The 20,761-nt window shown below is 36.1% G+C and overlaps 2 protein-coding genes across 2 annotated transcripts; both read left to right on the forward strand.

Moving 5' to 3' along the window:
- Nucleotides 1–140: 140 nt before the first annotated feature.
- Nucleotides 141–1,299, forward strand: PpBr36_10895 (uncharacterized protein; the record flags this gene model as incomplete). Its single annotated transcript, XM_029898003.1, has 3 exons — nucleotides 141–461; nucleotides 657–960; nucleotides 1,082–1,299. The coding sequence occupies 3 exons, from the start codon at nucleotides 141–143 to the stop codon at nucleotides 1,297–1,299; spliced, it is 843 nt and encodes a 280-aa protein (XP_029743686.1).
- An 18,319-nt stretch (nucleotides 1,300–19,618) lies between these two features.
- Nucleotides 19,619–20,161, forward strand: PpBr36_10896 (uncharacterized protein; the record flags this gene model as incomplete). Its single annotated transcript, XM_029898004.1, has 2 exons — nucleotides 19,619–19,642; nucleotides 19,709–20,161. 2 exons carry the CDS (start codon nucleotides 19,619–19,621, stop codon nucleotides 20,159–20,161), a joined length of 477 nt encoding a protein of 158 aa, XP_029743869.1.
- Nucleotides 20,162–20,761: the final 600 nt, after the last annotated feature.

Below are 20,761 nucleotides of genomic sequence, written 5' to 3' on the forward strand. Positions count from 1 at the left end.
GATAAATACACCCCTATATATACAGCAACTTGAAAATTGTACCTGATACGAAAGTATTTTCCGACGACCAACTGCAGGCTCCAAGAAATATTTATCTGCCACATAAGTTCAGCTTGGTTAGTGAGATTCAAATCACAGACATGGAAGAGGACAACGCACCCCAACGCCGCCACAAGGACACGACGCCCGGCCACCACGACGGTCGCAGTCCACCGCACCGCCAGACCCTGCGACACCACCTCGTCGCGGCCCTGGGCGAGTTCGTCGGCACCTTTCTGTTCCTCTTCTTTGGCTACGCGAGCCACTCCATGATAGCCACGGCCGAGAGGCCGACCCCCGAGGGCCTCCGCGACGGCTACAGTGCCCAGGCAAACATCTTCATAGCCCTGGCCTACGGAATGACCATACTGGTCACCGTGTGGGCCATGTATCGCATCAGTGGAGGGCTGTTCAATCCCGCTGTACGTCGGTTTTTGGTTTTGGTTTTGTTACATTTTGCCAAGGTCATCCAACCCGATGGTTCGGCGAAGTGGGGAGGGGGAGGAGAGAGAGAGAGAGAGAGAGAGAGAGAGAGAGAGAGAGAGAGAGAGAGAGAGAGAGAGAGAGAGAGAGAGAGAGAGAGATAACTAACCCCGATCCATCCCTCCCATCAACAGATAACTCTCGGCCTGGGCCTGGCGGGCCAGCTGCCCTGGATCCGCATCGCCGTCCTCTTCCCCACCCAGCTCGTGGCGTCCATATGCGCCGGCGCAGTCATCGAGGCCATGATACCCGGCCCCATCTCGCGGGTCAACACGAAGCTGGCCCCGGACGTTAGCCTGGCGCAGGGCCTGTTCCTCGAGATGTTCTTCACCGCCTACCTCTTGTTCGTCGTGCTCATGGTCGCGGCCGAGAAGTCAAAGGACACCTTTATTGCGCCCGTTGCCATCGGCCTGGCCGCCTTTGTCGCCATGATTCCAGGTGAGCGAGACCTGTCGTGACCCCTTTTCTCTCGCACTCTGGTGTTTCTCCCATCAAGCTTTTGTCTTTTTCTTTTCTTTGTATTTTACTAAACAAAAAATCCCACCCAATTCAAACTCAGGTGCTTATTACACGGGCGCCTCGCTCAACCCTGCTCGCAGCTTCGGCTGTGCCGTCGCCGGCCTCGAGTTTCCCGATCATCACTGGATTTACTGGGTTGGGCCGTTCATGGGATCCGTGGTCGGTGCTGCATTTTATCGCATTCTAAAGTTCTTGAACTACGAGGAGGCGAATCCGGGGCAAGATTCGGATTATCCCCTGTATAGCCAAAGGGTATAGGTTGTAACCATGGGGCTTGTACGAGGTTGGATGCCGGGCAAATTCCTCTTACTTTCATAGTTTGTAGCAAAATCGAATATACCCTGTTCTCTAGTCTCAGGGCTCATACCTAAAGCCCAGAGCTCCACAATTGATCCACTTCGTCGCTCAATTGCGGTTTTGCAATGTACCTGTGGGTCTAAGCAAAAAACGCTCTGGTTCAGGTCTGAGGACAACGTGTTTATTTTTGCCGTTTATGGCGGTATTTTCAGTATTTTGGCGACTAATACTCCGTTATGAAAAAAATAAATAAAAAGCGTAAAAATATACTGTTTGCACGTTGAATATAGCATTATATAGGATTATTAGCAGCGATTTAATTTTTAATCTTATATGTACAACTGGGCGAATTCGCTAGCCCCTGCCCTTAATCCGTTCATGGCGGTACTATTTTTTCGATTTTTTTTGTCGATTTTGGATTTGTTTTTATATTATTTTTATCTTTGAACCAAATTTTGAAACTTTTGCACGTGGGGGATGGTCTACGTATAGATAAGAATTTGCTGTAGTTTGGTATGTATTTCGGACTATATAAGCCGTTAAATAAGCGGATAGGTATAATTTATACAATTTTATATATAATTTACAATCGAAACGCTTTTATATTTTCACCAATTTGAACTATAATTAAACTAAGACCTCAGGGGTTGGATGACGCATAGAAACAAGCGTCCACGTGAGATCCGACCTACAATACCCGCTTTGATTATTTCTTTATATAAAAGAATGCTAAATTTGTATTATTTACTGATTTTTTGCTTTATTTAACTAATTTTATATTATTTTTATATTTCGACCAAACTTCGAGGTTTCTGCACGTGGGGGTGGTATACGTATAAATAATAATATACTATAACTTGGTATGTATTTCGAAGTATATAAACCGTTATATAAGTGGATAGGTACGATTTGTTCAATTTTGCATATAATTTACAATCGAAACGCTTTCATATTTTCACCAAGTTAAACGACAATTAAACCAAAATATTACGGATGGAATAACGTATTCAAATAAACGTCCAAGTGAGACCCCATTTATAATACCCGCATTTCATTTCATATATAAGAAAATGCTAAATTTGGGTAATTTCTTTTTTTTGCTTAATTTACTTAAAACAACTTTGCAAAAAAAGAGTTAAACTATAATTTAAACAATATTAAGAGAAAGTGAATTTACTAAGGTTTAATTGTTTTAACTCTCAACTGTCCGAAATAACCGATTTTTGAATAATTTATGAATTAATACAAAAATATTAATAAAATATGTATTTAAAGCGGTAATCGCGTGCCTTTTATTCGGTTAAGCTGGCAATCATTAGTGCATTATAATATGTTAACGCTGTACGATTATTTAATTTTAGTCAAAATAATAATTAAATATAGTTAAAAATTGCAAATTGAATTTAATATTTAAGAATCAAATGAATAAAAATAGGCATAATCGCGCTTTCTGCGTTTAAAAAACCACAAACATTTAAGCTTTATAACATATGTCACCTTATATTTTTACGATTTTTACTTATCATTTGATTAAATATTTAACTGTGTACAGTAGTTATACTATTTTGTACGTATACTATATATGTATAATACGAGCAAAATAGTACCGTTATAAACGGCGAAATGGGACAAATTGTCCTCAAATTAATATTGGGTATAGAATTGGTAATTGTTAATTATATGCGTTATTAAGCGTGCAATGGGTCCACGTTTATTTGTACATAAGCCACAATAGATAATGCCGAAGTGGGGCTGTCGGGGTTGTCGGATTTTCCGCTATATTTTATGTGTTGCAGGAGTTGCGATTTAACGGTCAGCGAGTGGGGTTTCCCCTGTACCGGGTTTACACCCACCCTGCACCTACGAATCAACTACCCTATATCGGGTTAAAATAACACCAAATTAGCAAATTAGTGCGAACCCAGAAATGGTTTGTATGGGAATAAGGGTGTTTTTTCAACAACCCATACAAAATAATTATTCGGAAAATCGTATGCGGCACCGGAACGCTTTCGGGCGTGCGGACCCCCACTTTAATATGGAGAATATATAAGGGAGATAAAGTAAAATCTCCCCCACCAATGAATCGAATCTATTAATCCCAAAATTAATGTACCATTTTAATATATTTAATGCATTTAAACCCTGCAATTACAGGCTTTAAACCCCTGCAATTATAAGCTTTTATAGCGCAACTAGCACCACGCCGCTCCTAGGCTAATGCTTAAACCCCTGTTAGCAACCCATATTATTAACACTATTTTTTATAAATAATCATAGGATAAATTGCTCGTACTCCGGCAAAATATAGCCAATTTCAGGGTTGGAATTAAATTCCGCTGCTTTTACAACCTGAAATTGCACCATTAACGCCTATTTCCATGAATCTTAATTATTAGTTCCTACTTATTCATAATTTTTAGGGAAGGAAAATACCCGTTTCCATAGTTTTCGACTTATTCCCGTACTTGAAGTTAGGTTATTCGATGGATTAAGGGGTGCGGAGGCGGGTTCAATATCCAAATTGCTATTAAAATCAATGGAATTACCGTTTTTCGTGGTTAATAGGGCAATTAACTGTTAACTTATCTTTTAACATTAATTTATTTACGTAATTAACGCTTTTCATTGCAGCTTTTGGGTTTGTAATTCAGCGGTTAAAACTTCGTTTGGGCCTGTCTTAGGCCCCCTCTTTGTTGGAATTAGGCCTAAAAGGCCCGATATAAGGCTGTTTTCCATTATAAAATCGCCTTATTTTTAGTAGCAGCTCGTTAATTTTATAGTAATTGTTAATTGATTTAATCGCCTAAAGGTAGATACCCAATTCAAAATTAGCATTTATTATACCGTTTACATTTCAAGGGGCATAAGCTTATAATTGCCAACGATACGGTTTATTGCTGTTTTTCCTAGTTAAAACCCATTAAAAATAGAGGGTTAGAATCCCTGAAATCGGCAATTGATAGGTGCCCTGGTATTTGTACCAATCCAGGTGCACGTAGCGAATTTAATTCGTCAAAAGAGAACAAAGTCATTTGCAGGGTATTGTATATGGTAACGTGCTGGATATCGTGCAGGGTCACGATTAACCAATTAACGCAACTACGTTAATAGGTTTATAGATTATTCTAAGCCCTATTAAATGCATTGAAGTTTAATAAGCTATTTGCGAACAAATATCGGGGTTTTTAGCCTCAAGTCGCCAACGTAAACCCTTTTAAAATTTTGAACAAATTACAATGGCGTGAACGATCCACAAAATCATACCAACAATTTTGAGATTTGCAATGCAAACGAACGTTACAGTACTTGAAAATGAAACCTAAATCGAACGTTAATTTTTAACGATCCCTATTAAAAATATAAGGGGTTAAATGCTTAATTGGCGCGAATAACCAGCAACTTCGTACAAATACAAAAATATATTCGTTAATATACGTGCTGTAAAGATGTAATAATAACCAAAATAAAACCTAAAATTCAGGTTTTCCAACGGGGCAAAATGCACTTTGGTGCACGAACTAAAACCTTTCCGGGCGTATAATTTATTAACAATATAGGTTGTTAATTAGGGTATAGGTATTCATTTAGGTGCGGCGTAGTGCGAATTGCGCTAAAAACGCCTATAGTAATAGGGGCTTAAAACTAATAATTACAGGGTTCGAATGCACTAAATATATCAAAATTTTGGGGTTAATAATTAGAATTAATTAGTGCGGGAAGTTTTATTTTATCCTTTTTATCTACCCTCCGATATTAAAATGGGGGTCCGTACGCCAGAAAACGTTCCCATGCCGCATACGCCTTCCCGAAAAATTATTTTATATAGGTTTTTGAAAAAACACCCTTATTATTATATAACCGTTTTTGGGTGCGCATTTATTTGCTAATTTGGTGAAGGTTTTAACCCGGTGAAGCGCAGCTAATTCGTAGTAACAGGGTGGGTGTTAAACCCGGTACAGGGTAAACCCCACTCGCTAATCATTAAATCGCAACTCCTATAATATAAAATATAACGGATAATGCGACAACCCCGATAGCCCCACTTTGGCACTATCTATTACGGCTTATATACAGCTAAAGGTGGACCTATTCCATGCTAAATAGCTCATATAATTAACAACTATTGCTTTATTTGTCGAAATTAATTTAGTAAATGCGTCGTTAGTATTACGATCAAGGTATCGGGTAACCTGTTCTTAGGGTAAAGTACGGTGGGTTAAAGCCATCGAGCGCTGCTCTGGATAGCCTGGGGTAAATCGGGGGCTCTTAACAACTGGGGTGAAGTTATAATCGTTTTCGAATAAATACTGAGGTTAACTAAAATTTAATTGCTGCTAAGCAATCATAAAATCTAATCTATTTACATAATAATAAGCGCGTTTCTATATAAACTATATTCCAAATATAAAAATTTTAAATCTATTTAATCCGTAATTATTAATCGAGGTTTTACAAATTATCGAAATCGCTGCCTAGTGATTATGTAATATTACCTAACTGGGTCCTTATATAATCCTGTTTTCTATCGGTCGGTGTTTCTTTTTTAATATATATCGTTAAAAAGGGTGTAACCTTACCTGGTCTTCCTAATACCAGCCCAGCTATTTGGTCGTAACATTAGGTCCCCTTTCCTTTGGCCAAGTTTCTTTTGGCCTTTAAATAGTCCGTATTCCCTAATCCTTATTTTTAATTTTATATTTCTATTTTACTAATTTTTTTACGCTATATTTAATTGCATAATTAAATCAGAATTTGGTCGTTCGTCGACAGAACGTCGCCACGCTTTTTTCGCTTTTTTCTTTCCCTTTCATGTACATATATTTTCCTGTTTTTTTTTTATAAATTTCGCGGTATAATACGCTGCGCAGTTTCACCGGAAAACTCCTCTCGCTGCATCGAATATCTTCGCGTTAACCATATTAATTACAATATATTAGGTATTTCGAATGTTTAATTCCGTAATATCGGCCGGTAGCATTTAAATTTTGACGTTAAAATGGAGCTTTTGGAGAAGGATTTTCTTGGCGGAGCAGCAAAGGATTTAAAAAAAGCAATTAAGAATTTTCGGTTTGCGAAAATAGAAAAAAAACTATAATTTAAAAAATAATGCGAGCTGTATTTCGGGGGATTAGCGATTTGGAGGAATTGAACCGGGTGGAACGCGAGGAGGTAAAATAGGAAAAACGGCGGCGATCGGCCGAAACTTTTGCTAAGGTGTTTTTAAAGTCGTTCGTAACGGACTCCAATTTTGTCTGGGATTCGATTTTCCCAATAAATCCTTTAAATCCTTTTTTGTTAAATAAAATAAATACTTGTACGCAATATTTGATTGGTAAATTATCTTGTTCATGTATTTTAATTTATAGTATATGTTAATCGTTCTTTTTGCAAATTTGCTTGGTGGTATGGTTTCGAATCCTGGTTGGTTTTTAAAGTTTAAAAATGGTAGGTGGTATTTTTTAGGTTATCCCCTTTTTCCGGTTAATTTGTTCGCAAATCCAATTTTTTATAGTATTGGCGGAATAACTCCTAACAATTTTGGAAATGGTTGAGGGGTTCCTAAGTATTTTTTCGGTATTTATAGTCTTCCCATTTAACGGGATATTTTATATTACCGTGATTGCGTTTGTGGTCCAATATTGCTTCGACGTTACACGTTTTTTTTGCGTGGACTTCGATTGTTTTTTATATATCGGTACCGTATGGTACTGGCTCCAATAACAATACGTGGGAAAGTGGGTAAATCTTTATAATTTCTGGTAAAAAAAAGGTTGTAATTACTATCGCTAATCTTTTTATTGATTTTAAAAAGTGCGAATTTTTTAAAGTTAAATTTGCTGTTTGGTCGTTATATTCTAATATTACGTCGAATAAAATAAGCGTTATTATTTCTTTTTTTTAAAAAATGTTCCCTTTATCCGATATTGGTTAAAATATTTGGTTATTTTTTCTCGTCCGAATTTCAATTCCTGTCAAAATTCCTAATGGAATTTTTGTACTTCATTTATTAGTTTATTGGTTCGTGGAACCGTAATGGTGGTCTTTGTGTTTTTATATACCGTGGGGTTAAATCCATATTGGTATAAAACGGGGTTATTCTGGTAGTTCTACTTTTTCAAACTATTATAAACGAGTTGCGCCGTGGTTAATAACCGTATTTAATTATTTTATTTGTGGTTTATATAGTATTTTAGGTATTATCTTAATGCTTGGTTGGTTTATTCTATTTGTCAGTTTATCTGCGGGTGGAATGCTATGGATAAATTGTAATTAACTCTTAATTATTCCATTAGAAATTTCCAGAATTTTAATATAAAAAGTTTGTTTTTATCCGTATTAATATTTTCTGGAAATCTGTGGTTATTGACAACTATTTGTAAAAATATCTAAACGATTTTTTAATTTAATTTTAGTAAACAGTTTTTCGGAAAATGGTAATTTGACGATAAAACTTATTATAATGATCTGCCAGGCCTTGCTGGGGGCTGGTAAAGGTTGTAGGAGTTTATAAGGTTTATATTTTGCGGATTTGTTTTTTACGCAAAGTTCTCAATTTTTTATGGTTTTTCGTACTTTTTGTCGTATTTTTTTTAAAAATTATGGTGCTGTTTTAACCGTTTTTATATTTTGGAAATTTCTTGGTGTCCATAGGCCTTAATTCCCTGGATTTATCGTTTTCTTTTCTGGTATAATTACTTTAATTGTTAATCGGATTTAAATTAAAGACCATGGCCAAAACAAGGGTGAACCAACAGGATTCGTATAAAGGTATAAAATTTGATTGATTGTGTATTCTTCTAAGTACAGGAATAGGTCCGCTACACGTCCGAAGGTCTATATATATAGACCTTTAGCCCCACAGTTATCTTAGTTATAAATGCGCATAAATAATATTCCGACAATATTGGTTATTATAAAGCTTCGCTAAACTGGTAAAAGGTTTCCGTTGTCGTTTATCGTAAAAGTCTTTCGTATTTCCTCGGATACTATGTTTTTATAATCCGGTTTTCGGTTAAAAACGTCGGCCCTACCGTTCTTTCTTTTTTTCAATAAATAGTCCTAAAATGGAATTTAAATGGGAATTTTGCCCATAAATCTGTCGTTTGTGAACATGGCTAGCGCAGGGCTAATTATATTAGCTACCCTGCATTATCTTATAACGGCTAGTACGGGCTAATTTTATTAGTCACCCGGCATCGAATAAATAAATAAATAACAAATGAAACGTATACGCGTTTATACACACAAAGCTCTATATATCATGTCTTTGTTCATAGTTTTAACAACAAAACAAATACGTCATATATAATCTAGCTTAGTGGTATAATGCATGTACCATAATCTATATCATATATACGTTGCTGAAGTGCGTGGGTTCGAATCCCGTTGTGGTCGCAGATTTTCTGCGCATGCATAAGCACAATAAGCCGTTAGGCTCAATGGGCCGTTAGGCTTAATAGGTCGGCAGGTCAGTCACATGAATAAGGCCAAATCATGTGACGTAACCCCGCATTCCGGACATCCGGATCGAAGATCTGCACCTATGGATTCGAACACGTAATTCACAACTTAGCCCTAGATTTATCACTTCCTATAACCTTTATCGACTCAATGATTCAACGAAATGATTTTGCAACAACAATATATCATCTCTATTACCCGCTAGCAGACGGTTATCTGCCATTTTAACGTTCCATCAACTTTATACGTAATCCACCTTTCCCCGCGTTCAAAATTAAGCTTATTCTATCTCGTAACCTCCTCACATCGTTTATTCAATGTTTTACTGGTAGTAAAATAGGTTAGGCTTTTATAGTCCGCGAAAACTAGTATCTTGTATTTAATTCAGGATAATTGTGGTTTTTAGTTTTCGAATGTTCGGATAATAACCATTTGGTTTTTTATCGTGGATTCGTAATTAAGTCTTGGTTTATATAATATTTCTAAAAAAGGCGCAAAAGTGCAGGCGACCTTTTTTATTTCGTTAATTATATTATCCTACGTTTATATAACTGGATCCGTCGGTTTCGATTTCGAAAGGTTTGGTTGGATCTGGTATTTTGAAAATTGGTTTTCGTATTATTGCGTTTCGTAACTGTTCGAAAGCCTATTGTATTTATTCCGTCCACTGGAGTTTTAAATTTTTTTGGTTATATTGGTTAATGGGGCGGCAATCGCGCCGTAACCTTCAATAAATTTCTTATAAAGATTTACAACTCTAAGGAATACCCGAATGTTTTCCACGTTTTATGATTGGGATTATTCCTATATTGTTTGAATTTTCCATTTTTCCATCCTAGTTTCTCCAGGGGCGATAATATATCCTAAGAAATTAATTTGTTTGCTGTAAAAGTGCATTTTTCGAATTTCATTAAAAGTTTAGCGCTCTATAGCTTTTATAAAATTGTGTAAACGTATTTCTTATATTTTTCCAACGTTTTGGAAAAAATAAAAATATTATCCAGGTAAATAACCACAAAAATATTTAAATAGTTCCTAAAAACGTGGTTCATTATTGTTTGGAAGGTTGCGGGGGCGTTAATAAAGCCGAAAGGTATTACCAAGTATTCGTGATATTTTCGTTTAATGCGAAACGCTATTTTCCATTCCTCGCCTTTTTTTATACGGATTAGGTTATAAATTCTTTCAAGGTTTAATATTTTAAAGTATCATATTTGGCAAAATATATTTCGGAATTCTCCTATTAGTGGGAGCGGGTAGCAGTTTTTTATTATAATGTCGGTTAGCTGTTTATAATCCACGTATAATCGTAATTTTCCGTTTTTGTTTGGTACGAAAAGGATTGGGTATCCTGGTGGTAATGTCGATTATTTAATATAACCTTTTTAAGGTTTTTTGCGAAACATTCGTTTAAAACCTCGATTTACGTCGGATCTAGACCGTATATTTTATGGAATTTTAGCTAGGTTCCCTTTTATAATTATATTTTATAGTCGAACGGGTTATATTCGGGTAATCCGGTTTCGAACTTTTGCTTAAATAATCGTATATTAACCTGGTATTTTTTGGGATCTTGCCGTTCTTGCTTTATTTCTTTGCGGTTAATATTATGTAATTGGATTGGTTTTAAACTGTAAATAGTCGCTTTTTTGATATTAGCTCCGGGGTTGGTCGTCTTTCCTATAAATAAACCATTTATTTTATTTAACTTTTCCATACCCTATATTTCCTGTATAAACCCTGCGGTGCCGGAAATCGTTTAATAAATAGGTACTTTTCCCATTGAATGTGGCCAGTAATCCAATTTATCCAGGGGTTGCTTTTTTAAAACCAAGGAATTGCTAAAATAACACTTTTCTTCCTTATTTCCATAATATCCAAAATAATTCATTCTTTTCGTTTATAATTTCTCATCCAAAAGTATACGGTTTTTATTTCGATGATACCGTTACCGTATTAAACTGCTTTTCCTTTTATGGTTTATAGTCGATATAAGTTTTTTTTATTACCAAAATATCCGTCGTTTTATCACGATTTTTGGGAAAATGTAATTACTATATATTCCGCTATTAAGGAGCGCTCGTATAGGTTTTCCATTAAATCGTACATTTAAAAATATATGTAGGTGTACCGCTTTCGTAATTTGCGTAACGTTAAGGGTTTTCTATTGCGTTTCTATTACTATCGTCCGGTACCCTATACCGTTTGGCCATTTTAATTTTTTAATTTGCTGGACTCGCGTCGTAAATCCTTATTATTCTTATCTCAGGGCCTATAACTATTCTTAACTTTAATTTAATTCAATGGGTGTCCTATTAGCGCGTGTATTTTTCGTACGTTCGTGGGTGTTTCGTTCTTTTTTACGCTGGGGTTCCATACAATTTCGGTTATTGGTACGGGTCCTGGTTATCGCGATTTTATTTCGTATTATACTTATATTTTAGTTTATGTATATATTATTTATATTTCGGGTGCAATCGTATTATGGGAATTGTTTTTAGTTAGAATATATTATAAGGTTATTGTTATAAAAGGTAAAAATTACCGCTGGTTCGGGATTAAATCTTATTTTAATTTCCCAATTAGGTAGGTTAATGGTAATATATATTTTATGGATACCTATTATTTTGCGTCGTCGTGGAAAGAAATAGTGGATTATTTTCCTGCTGAAATGTAATTCGCAATTGTTTCGAAAGCATTTTACCCAAAAGATCTTTATATATTTGGGATATTTGGTGTTCAAAATCGGGTTGTTTCCGAAGATTGTATTAATTGGTTTTATAGGGTTTTTTATTTGTATTTGAAATCATATTCTGGGGAATTGTATAAATTCGTCGTTTTGGTATAAGTCGGTGGGTTGTTCTTCCTACATAAGGGTTATTTTCCTTTGCTGCATTTTATAGGTTTAAAGGTATAACCTTTTTTCGCTGGATTTGTTTTTGAATTTATTACTAGATTTGTTTGCTAGGGTTTATTAAATCATTCGGATATGGTGGGTTTATCCTAATTATTCTGGGTTTAACTTTTTAAAGGTATTGAGATCCGTAAATCTGGGTAATCTGGCGTTCTGTTTATATAGTTTTACGGGTGGTTGGGTCCCAATAAATACGCGGTTTTTTACTATTAGGGTCCGGGTACCTTTGTGCTTTTGCGGGTGTTATCCTGCGTCTATTTTCGAGTTCTTATAAGTTATATAATTGTTATTATAATATATAGTCTAACTTATTAGTTCGCGCTAGTCCAAAACGCTTTTTATTGGTAATTAATTCCGTTAAATCCTCGTGGTCTCTCTGGTTTGGAAGGGGAACCGGGTGTTTTACTCTGACTTTTGAGGCAATTCCGGGCGATATACCCTGTTTTGTCGCACCTAGAACATTTACCGCTTTTGGGGTCCTCGCGGGGCTTTTTGTGTTGGGTGGCACTAAGGTCCATAGGGCCGCTATGGGTGCCATACGCAATATTATAAATCGGGTTTGCCATATAACGAAGTTAGTGTTATCCGTTGTTTTTATGGTATGTCGGCTGGTATAGATATTTGCGTCCCGTATTGGTTTATCGTATTAAAATAACGAATACTCTTTATTTTCCTTGTTTTTTTTGTCGGCGTTCGTAAATTTTATTATTCAATTTAATAGCAAATTCGACGTACTCGAGGAAATCTTCGGGTTTATCGACCTTAACACTTTGTTTTTTATTTCAAATTTCCATTTTTAGTAAAATTATATATTTCAATTTTTTCGGTTATATCCAACCTGGTTATCAGCCTTTTAAACTCGGTTACGTAGGCGGAAATTGATTTGGTTTATCGTAAATTGGCCAGGTTACGTTCAATTTATTGTTTTTTATCGGGTTCCTGGAATAAGGAACGGAAAATACATTCGTATTTTGCAAAAATTAAAAAAATGTCGGTAATTTCCTAACGTCGTTTTTAAAGGGGTACGTCGAATTATTCCTGCAACAGGGGTTCGAATTAGGATAAAATTCGTCCGCGGAAAACAAATGGCCGCGTATACCATTTTTTCTATTTCGCTGCGGAAAATCTTAAAATAAAATATTTCGTAAATATATATTTATACCAAATTTTTTTTAAATTGTCCGGATATACCGTCGACTATGGCCGGGGGGTTAAATTTAAATTTTTCGCGTTTATTAAAAAAGGTCGAAAAAATATTAGTACCAGTTTAAAAAGCCTATAATTTTTTTTAAAAATTGGGTTGCGCGGAACGTTTATTTATGGAATTCCTGGGTGGTTTGGACTATTTATCTGCGTAATTGGTCTTTTTTATTATTGCTGTTACTATTATTTTTGGGTTGGGCAGGGGTTTTTTACGCCGTTTTGCTGGACGTGGTAAGAATATGGGGGGTATTGTTTTTAAAAGTGTGGGAAAATATATTATAGGATATAATTCGGTATGTTTTTAAACCAAAATATTAAATAAAAGCAATTAGAATATTACGATAAAAGTATCGGGTAACCTGTTTTTACGGTAAAATACAGTAAATTAAAGCAATTTAGCGCTGTTTTGGCTAACCTGGGGCTAATCGGGGGTTTTTAATAACTGGGGTGAAATAATAATCATTTTCAAATATATATTAAAGTTAATTAGAATTTAATTGCTGTTAAAAAATCCTAAAATCGAATTTATTTATATAGTAATAAACGCGTTTTTATATAAATTATATTCCAAATATAATCCTTTTTAATCTATTTAATTTATAATTTCCAATCGAGGTGTTATAAATTATCCAAATCGCTGCCTAGTACTTACGTAATATTACGTAATTATATCCTTATATAATCCTATTTTCTGCTGGTCGGTGTTTCTTTTTTAATATATGTCGTTAAAAGGGGTGTAACCCCATTTAGTCGTCCTGGTACCGGCCCAGCTATTTAGTTGTAATAGCTGGGCTCCTTTTTTATTATTGCGTTAATTGGGTTATTAAATCCATTTATCCAATAAATATTCTGCAACTTCCCTATTTTCGTACGATTCGCCTAACGATATCGTATTTACTATTAACCTTATTTTATCGTAATATTTAATTTTAGTAAATAATCGTACCGCAATTCGTAATTTGTATAAATAATAATTAGAATATATCGTTATTTTAACATATTTATAATGCAAATAATTGTTGTTAATGACTTGAACGTATGGTTTACCCCATTAAATGTATCGTATAGTTCGTTAATTAATAGGTTTTTTGTAACCCGTTTGCATTTGGTAGAAAACCAGTATACGATACTTCCCTGTAATTGAAACTGCTTTTTGCTATATATAATTCTTTTTCCCAATATTATTATATAACCTATTTATAAAATTGGGTTTTTATTGATAACGAACGATCCGTTTATCAAAATATATAATTTCGCACGTCTAGGTTTAACGGGTAGCTATATTAATTTTTTATTTAAGTTTTCTGTTTGCTACACTTAACATCTTTGAAACATATTATCGCCTAGGTAAGCGTTTAATTTTGTTACAGATTCTAAAATATAATTATTTAACATCTTTTTTTCTCATAATAGTTACGCTATTTGGCGGTTTTGATGCACAAAAACCTCAAACGTACCCGATTTGTTTGCAATTTGCAATAAATGATTAGCGAATTTGGCGTCAAAAAACCACGTTTCTTAATTAAAATATATAAACGATATGGAGCTTGACTATTTCAATTATTGCGCGTAGTTCTCAATTACGTAAAACCCTCTTATTGTTTATCGAAGAATATTTTATATCAATAGAAGGCCAGGATAACTGGACCAATACGATGTTATCCAAATTCCAAATTTTTGCAAAAAGTTTCACGATTTTAAAATACTTTTTGAATAACGATTAACACTATCGCGGGTTTTCATTAATAATTCCAACGGTAATAAGATGGAAACAATTACGTATATTATATTTGCGTTAAGGATTATTAGAACGGCGTCTCCTAATTTCGCATAAAGATTTAAGAACAAGCTTAAAATTTCTGCAATCGGGACGGTATACCAATTTGAAAAACGCAATTCGTATTATATAAGCAAATTCGGATAAATAACGTTGGGTACCCCCCAACCGCACCACAAAAATAACAACACTTCTATTTTTACTTTCGAACTTCCATTATAAATATCTCAAAGAAGTTTTCACTTTTGGATTTACTTTTTTCTAATTTCTTTTGTTCATTTTCGAAGTGAAAGAATTTACCAAAAATCAGCGTATTTCCGCTTTTAACGACGTTAAAAATGGCGAATCAACGACAAAATCCTCCCGAAAATGGGGTAAACTTATAAATACCTTTCGAGGTCGTTTTAACGGCGCCCAATATAAAAAACAAACAAAGCAGTTATTCCAAAAGCTTTTACCGGAGCAGGAAAAGCATTTGACTAATTATATATTTGCCCAAACCGTTTTAGGCCTTCCACCAACGCATTAAAAATTACGGATTTTTGCAAAACGAGTTTTTTAGGCCGCCGGTAAAATATAAAGTTTTGTAAAACGTTGGATAACCCTTTTTTGGTTCGTTACTTAGTCGTTAAAACCCAAAAGCCCCGTCGAATAAAAAACGCCCGGGTTAATAGCGCTATTACGGAGATAATTAAAATTTGGTGGTTTTATATTATTAACCCCGTTATTAAAAGTAATAAACCGGAAAATCGGTGGAATGTAGACGAAACCGGTGTAATGGAAAATAAAAGATTCAATGGTTTAATATTAGGTTTAAGCGGGATTCAGCCATTACAGCGAAATGAGCCCGGAATATGGGGTTGGATGATTAAAATCGAATATATATAGGTTACGGGCGTTACCCTCTTTCCCCTAATTATATTTAAAGGGAAAAACGTATAATAATAACTCTTTCCAACGGATTTAAACCTTTTGGATAGTTGGTAATTTTATTAACCGAAAACGGGTGGACAAATAACGAAACGGTTATAAAATGGTTAAAAAAGGTGTTTATTCCGTATACCTAACCCAGTACCCCTGAAAAACGGTTATTGGTCTTAGACAGCCATAAATCACACGTTACGGACGAATTAATGCTTTTTTACCTCCAAAATAATATTTAACTTTTATATTTACCCTTTTATTCGTCACAGGTTTTTCAACCATTAGATTTGTCGGTTTTGGGCCGTTAAAAAAGGCTTATCAACGTTAATTTGGATTTCTTAGCCAATTTTGCTGCTCAACGGTTATTGGAAAGCGAAATTTCCTTTTTTGCGATTAAAAAACCAGATTCAAAACATTTATTAAAACAATTATCCAATTTGGTTGGCGTACGACGGGGTAATGGCCGGCCAATTTAAATAAACTGCTTTTAAGCGCTTTTTGATGGAAAAATAGCAACGCCAATATCGAAAAAAATAAAAATAACGGTTTTTAAAGGGATAAAACACCGGAAAGTTTAACCTAAAAAATAAACGACCCGTTTTTATTTATTTGGAAACCCCTCAAACGACCTGAAACATTTGATTTCAGTTATAAGAGATTTCCCGGTCCGAAAGAAATAACGCTATTTTACGGTTTTTGTTTGCTAAAGTCCAAAAAAGCTTCGAAATCAAGGATATTTTATTGGTTGAAGCTTAGCAAAAAATCAATTCATTGGAAGCACAATTGGAGGTAATACGGCTGGTTAAAGAAACGAGGGTGATTGCGGATCCAAACGAGTTTTTAATTAATAAATAAAATATTACTGGATTGCAGGAAAATAATATAGAAAATTTGGAATTTTTAGCTGATGAAGAAAAGGTTAATAAACCGGAATAACCTGAGAACGATTGTATTTTTGTGCGTTGATAGTTTTATTTTTAAATCGATTTCCGAAACGCGAAATTTTGTTGTTAGATTTTTTGAGTTGCGGTTATTAGGGGGGTGCGTTTAGGGGGTACCCAACGTTATATCGATTTTATTTAACGTTAAAATATTAAAAAGAATATTTTGTAGCGGTGATTCTAATCCCTTTTACACAGACGGATTTTAGAATATATAAATTCTAATATTACGGAAAATGTACCGACCAAGAAATGGAAACTTTTACTACCCGAACCATTAATCATTTGGCCGAATTGTGTTTGCAAAAACCACATCTAGACTTCCACCCTATGATAAAATTAAACTACCCGGGAATGGACTTAATTTGATTCATTTTATAACGGCAACCGAATCCAAAAGAACGCAAACATATTCCCAATTGAAATTCAATTCCAATGGTTAATTTACATTCCATCGATCGTTTTATAAAAATACATCCTGTTGAAAATCAAAATACTTTTTATTTCAATTTCGTCATTTCTAATCTGTGGGTAATCATATTAATGGTTATATTAATACTTACATGAATTTATATATTAGTCCTTAACTATTTATCGCAAGTTTTGAAAACGATATTAATATTTTTAATTAATACGCTATTTATAAGCTAAATTCCTGGAATTCGCCCAAATTGCCCGCGATATCTTAACTACTTCTGCTATTTCCATCTTTATTGAACGGTTATAAATATATTTACGTAATTCGATGGTTGTTATTTAATTCTCGCTAATTTTATAGGTAGTCCGGGACCGTGTTCTTATTTATGTTTCGATTAAAAACAAATTACTGGTCTTCATTGGTATTAAAACTTTTATTGTATATATAAAACTTATATCCCCGGAAAATGAAACAGTTCGAAATGACCGTTTTAAGGAGTTTGTTATATTTGTATACAATTTGGGGGAATTGAACGAAAATTTAAATACGGATAACGATAATCCTATTTTAATAACGGTCATTAATACCCCAATCCGGGGAAATATTAACCGCGTGCCCCGATTACCCGTTTTGAATTAAGAAATGTTTTAACCAAATAAATTGTTAGTTAAAAGCCCATTTAGGGCAGTGGATCCGGTGCGGGTAATACTTTGTATAAACGTAATATGAAAAACTCCCAATTATAAAATAAAGGTTTTATATATTTATCTTCCTTTTTATATTTTGTTTGCAATTGGAAATCTATATTATATTTGATTTAAAATTTGTAAGTATATATTATTACTTTATTTATAATCGTAAGTTTTCATTTTTTATCTTTAAGTGTAAAATATACTTTATTCATAATTGTGATTTTACGTATAATTCCAAAAAATTATAAGAATAAATATGCAAAATTTGTAATTTTACGGGTTCTCCCACCGGGGCCCGCGGGTTACCCAAAAACCCGAGTACGGTTTTGGGCCGGGCCGGGCCGGCCCCCCCCCCCCCCCCCCCCCCCNNGGGGGGGGGGGGGGGGGGGGGGGCGGTTTGGAATGCCTTACCCGATTACCTACACAGACACACACACACATATATACATATATATATATATATATATATAATGTATTTGAAACTGTATTCTAGCAACTGCGTACCGGCAGTTGGCACCGTCAATTATTCCCATACACTAATACTATTTCTACACTTCAATGCCTCTCATCTGGGGACAGTACTTGGGCTTGGGCGTAAAGGGCAGCCAGCCTAGGAACTAATCAACCAGCTTGGTACAATAACGGAGTCATACTGCCATAGTTTGCGTTGGTTAAGCGGTGTAGCGACGGGCCTTACAATGTGAAAGCAAAAGCAAGGGCTCGCCCATTCAATCAATGCAAATGCTCACCGCCAGTGCTGCAGCGGCTGAAAACTATATGCATGTCCAAGTGCGTCGATTGCGCCTGCAGCTGTTGTGCGTCATATTATTCATGCGAATCTTATGCGAGATGTCCACTCCGAAAAAGATTGCCTTAAGTTCTGCTTTTTGTAACGCTTGTTTGCGATGGTTGGGCTAGCCTGGACAAGCTGCAAAAGATCTGAGGTTCGTTAGTGGTTGTCCCCGCCTTGGTTTACATCTATTGAAAGTGGCTGAGCGATAATATGAAAGCGGAAGAAATATTAAAAGGAAATCTTGTAGCAGTAAAGTGAGGAAAGGGGCTTCTGTTTTTACAGTTTATATATGTTTGTGTTTTTAATTGTGCGGTCAGGCTTATTATTGCCGGCAGTATAAACAAACGAACTTTACCTGGAAGCACATTGGCATCCCTATTGGAACTCTGGGTCTAGATACTTCTTCATGCAAAGCCCACTTTCTGGGAGTCATTTCTTACGATATAAATAAGTGGTAGGTTTATGATGGAAGCCTTGGGGCAGGTTTGTTGTAAATAAGCTGGGGAGACTGGCTTTCTTTTCCCTTTTTCTTTTCCCTTTTTCTTTTCCCTTTTCTCATTTTTCATTCCTTTTATTTTGCCTTCTTTTCCCGTTTCTTTTCTCCCGCTTTTCATTTTCTTTTCACAAAACACCAACTAAATATGCAGCTCGACCAAGTCTGTAAATTAAACAAACCCCAACTTTCGTTTCGGGCCGTGATTGAAGGTGCGTTCGGTACCGCTTGGACTAGGATATAACGTGTTAAACATTGCTCTTAACACATGTTTAAAAAAGCGGTGACAGGAGACCTTGTGGATGCCAAGCTTGAGCAGGACAGAATGACCATAGCTGGCTGATTTGTGAGGTTGTATCGCATATATGTCTCCGGAGATATGCCCGGACCAATAATAATCCAGGCTCGAAAATGTGCTGTGGTACTGGTAACACTTGGTCTAAGAACGGACTATCTATACCCATGAATAATACAAAATACCCCGTCTTCTTTAAAATGGCGGTGAATATTATAATTTATAAAAGGTAGTCTAACCTCTGGTTGGAAAGCACTTATCCAGGACTTTAGCACCATTATCTTTTCTTACTATAACACTTGCAAAAGTCAGTTAGCTGCTTCGCTAGCATATTCAGCCCATTCTCAACCTCTTAATCACCTCAAGATGGAAACGCAGGCAATTAGAAACGTAAGATGCCTGCTTTCCAGGAAGAAGACAAAAAGCAATTCCAAGTACTAACCTAAATCAACTCAGCATGCCGCCTCATTGATCGCCGAGGCGGTCGAGAAAAAGGGCCTCCAAACGTTCGTCACCGAGGCGGCCAACAAGGGCGCCCACGCCACCGGCGATGCCGCCGACAAAGTCGCCAAACTGACTGGCGAAAGCAAGGTCTGGCTTGACACAACCCACCGAACGGTCGAAGGCCACACTAGCAGTTGCAAACTCTATTTCAACGACAGCCTAGTCTGGGAGCCGGGCTCCTGCCACGACAACACGGTCAAAATCCAATCCGCACTGCGCGAAGCCGATCCGCGATTCGAACTGCGGATGGAGAAAAAGAAAGAAAACACCGTCGAGGGCCACACCCGCACCATGAATATAAAGTATCGAGGCGAAACCCTTCTCAAAGGGCATTCTTGTCACGATAACATGGAGGGTATGGCCACTGTTATCAACACCATTTGGAAAACTAACCCTGCTGAGTGAGCCGGAACTGCTCTTGGTTGGCATACCGTGTAGGAGGCGCGCAGGATTTGTAAAAGGGCGGCTATGCTGGATTGCAAAAGCAGGAAAAGCGGGTGCTGGCCGCTTGAACGTGCTTTCGACAAACACAGTTAGTTACCGGTTAGGGTGCGCGCTAGGTATTTGAAACTAGGGTCGAAACAAATTGCAGAAAAGATTAATTCATACATTTTTACCGAGGCTGGTTTTCATGGTAGGAGCAGTTTTAACGTTTTGCCTATATTGTGGTTTATTAGGGCGAATTTGTTTGCGGGGAAATCGTGGATAGCGTATATAAATACCTAGTCAAAGCTATAACTGGCAAATAACCGTCTGCCTAACAAGATTAAAATATTTTTATATTATTCTTTCCCTCACAAGCTGTTAGTCTGGGAAAATGTTCCCGCCAATTAGCAACTCTATTTCCCACCAGCCGTGAGCCAGTGGGTCCCTGTTAGAGTAATGGTCTTTTTCCAAACGCGTTGGGCCCGACGCAGCACGCGCGGGTCGCCGACGAGGGCGCGCGCAGTGGCGATGTGCTGCCGCTGGCCTCCCTTTTTTAGAATAAGCATCCGACGAATGTCC

This window comes from Pyricularia pennisetigena (genome assembly GCF_004337985.1).
Source record: "Pyricularia pennisetigena strain Br36 chromosome 4 map unlocalized Pyricularia_pennisetigena_Br36_Scf_11, whole genome shotgun sequence".
Taxonomy (NCBI): Eukaryota; Fungi; Ascomycota; class Sordariomycetes; order Magnaporthales; family Pyriculariaceae; genus Pyricularia; species Pyricularia pennisetigena.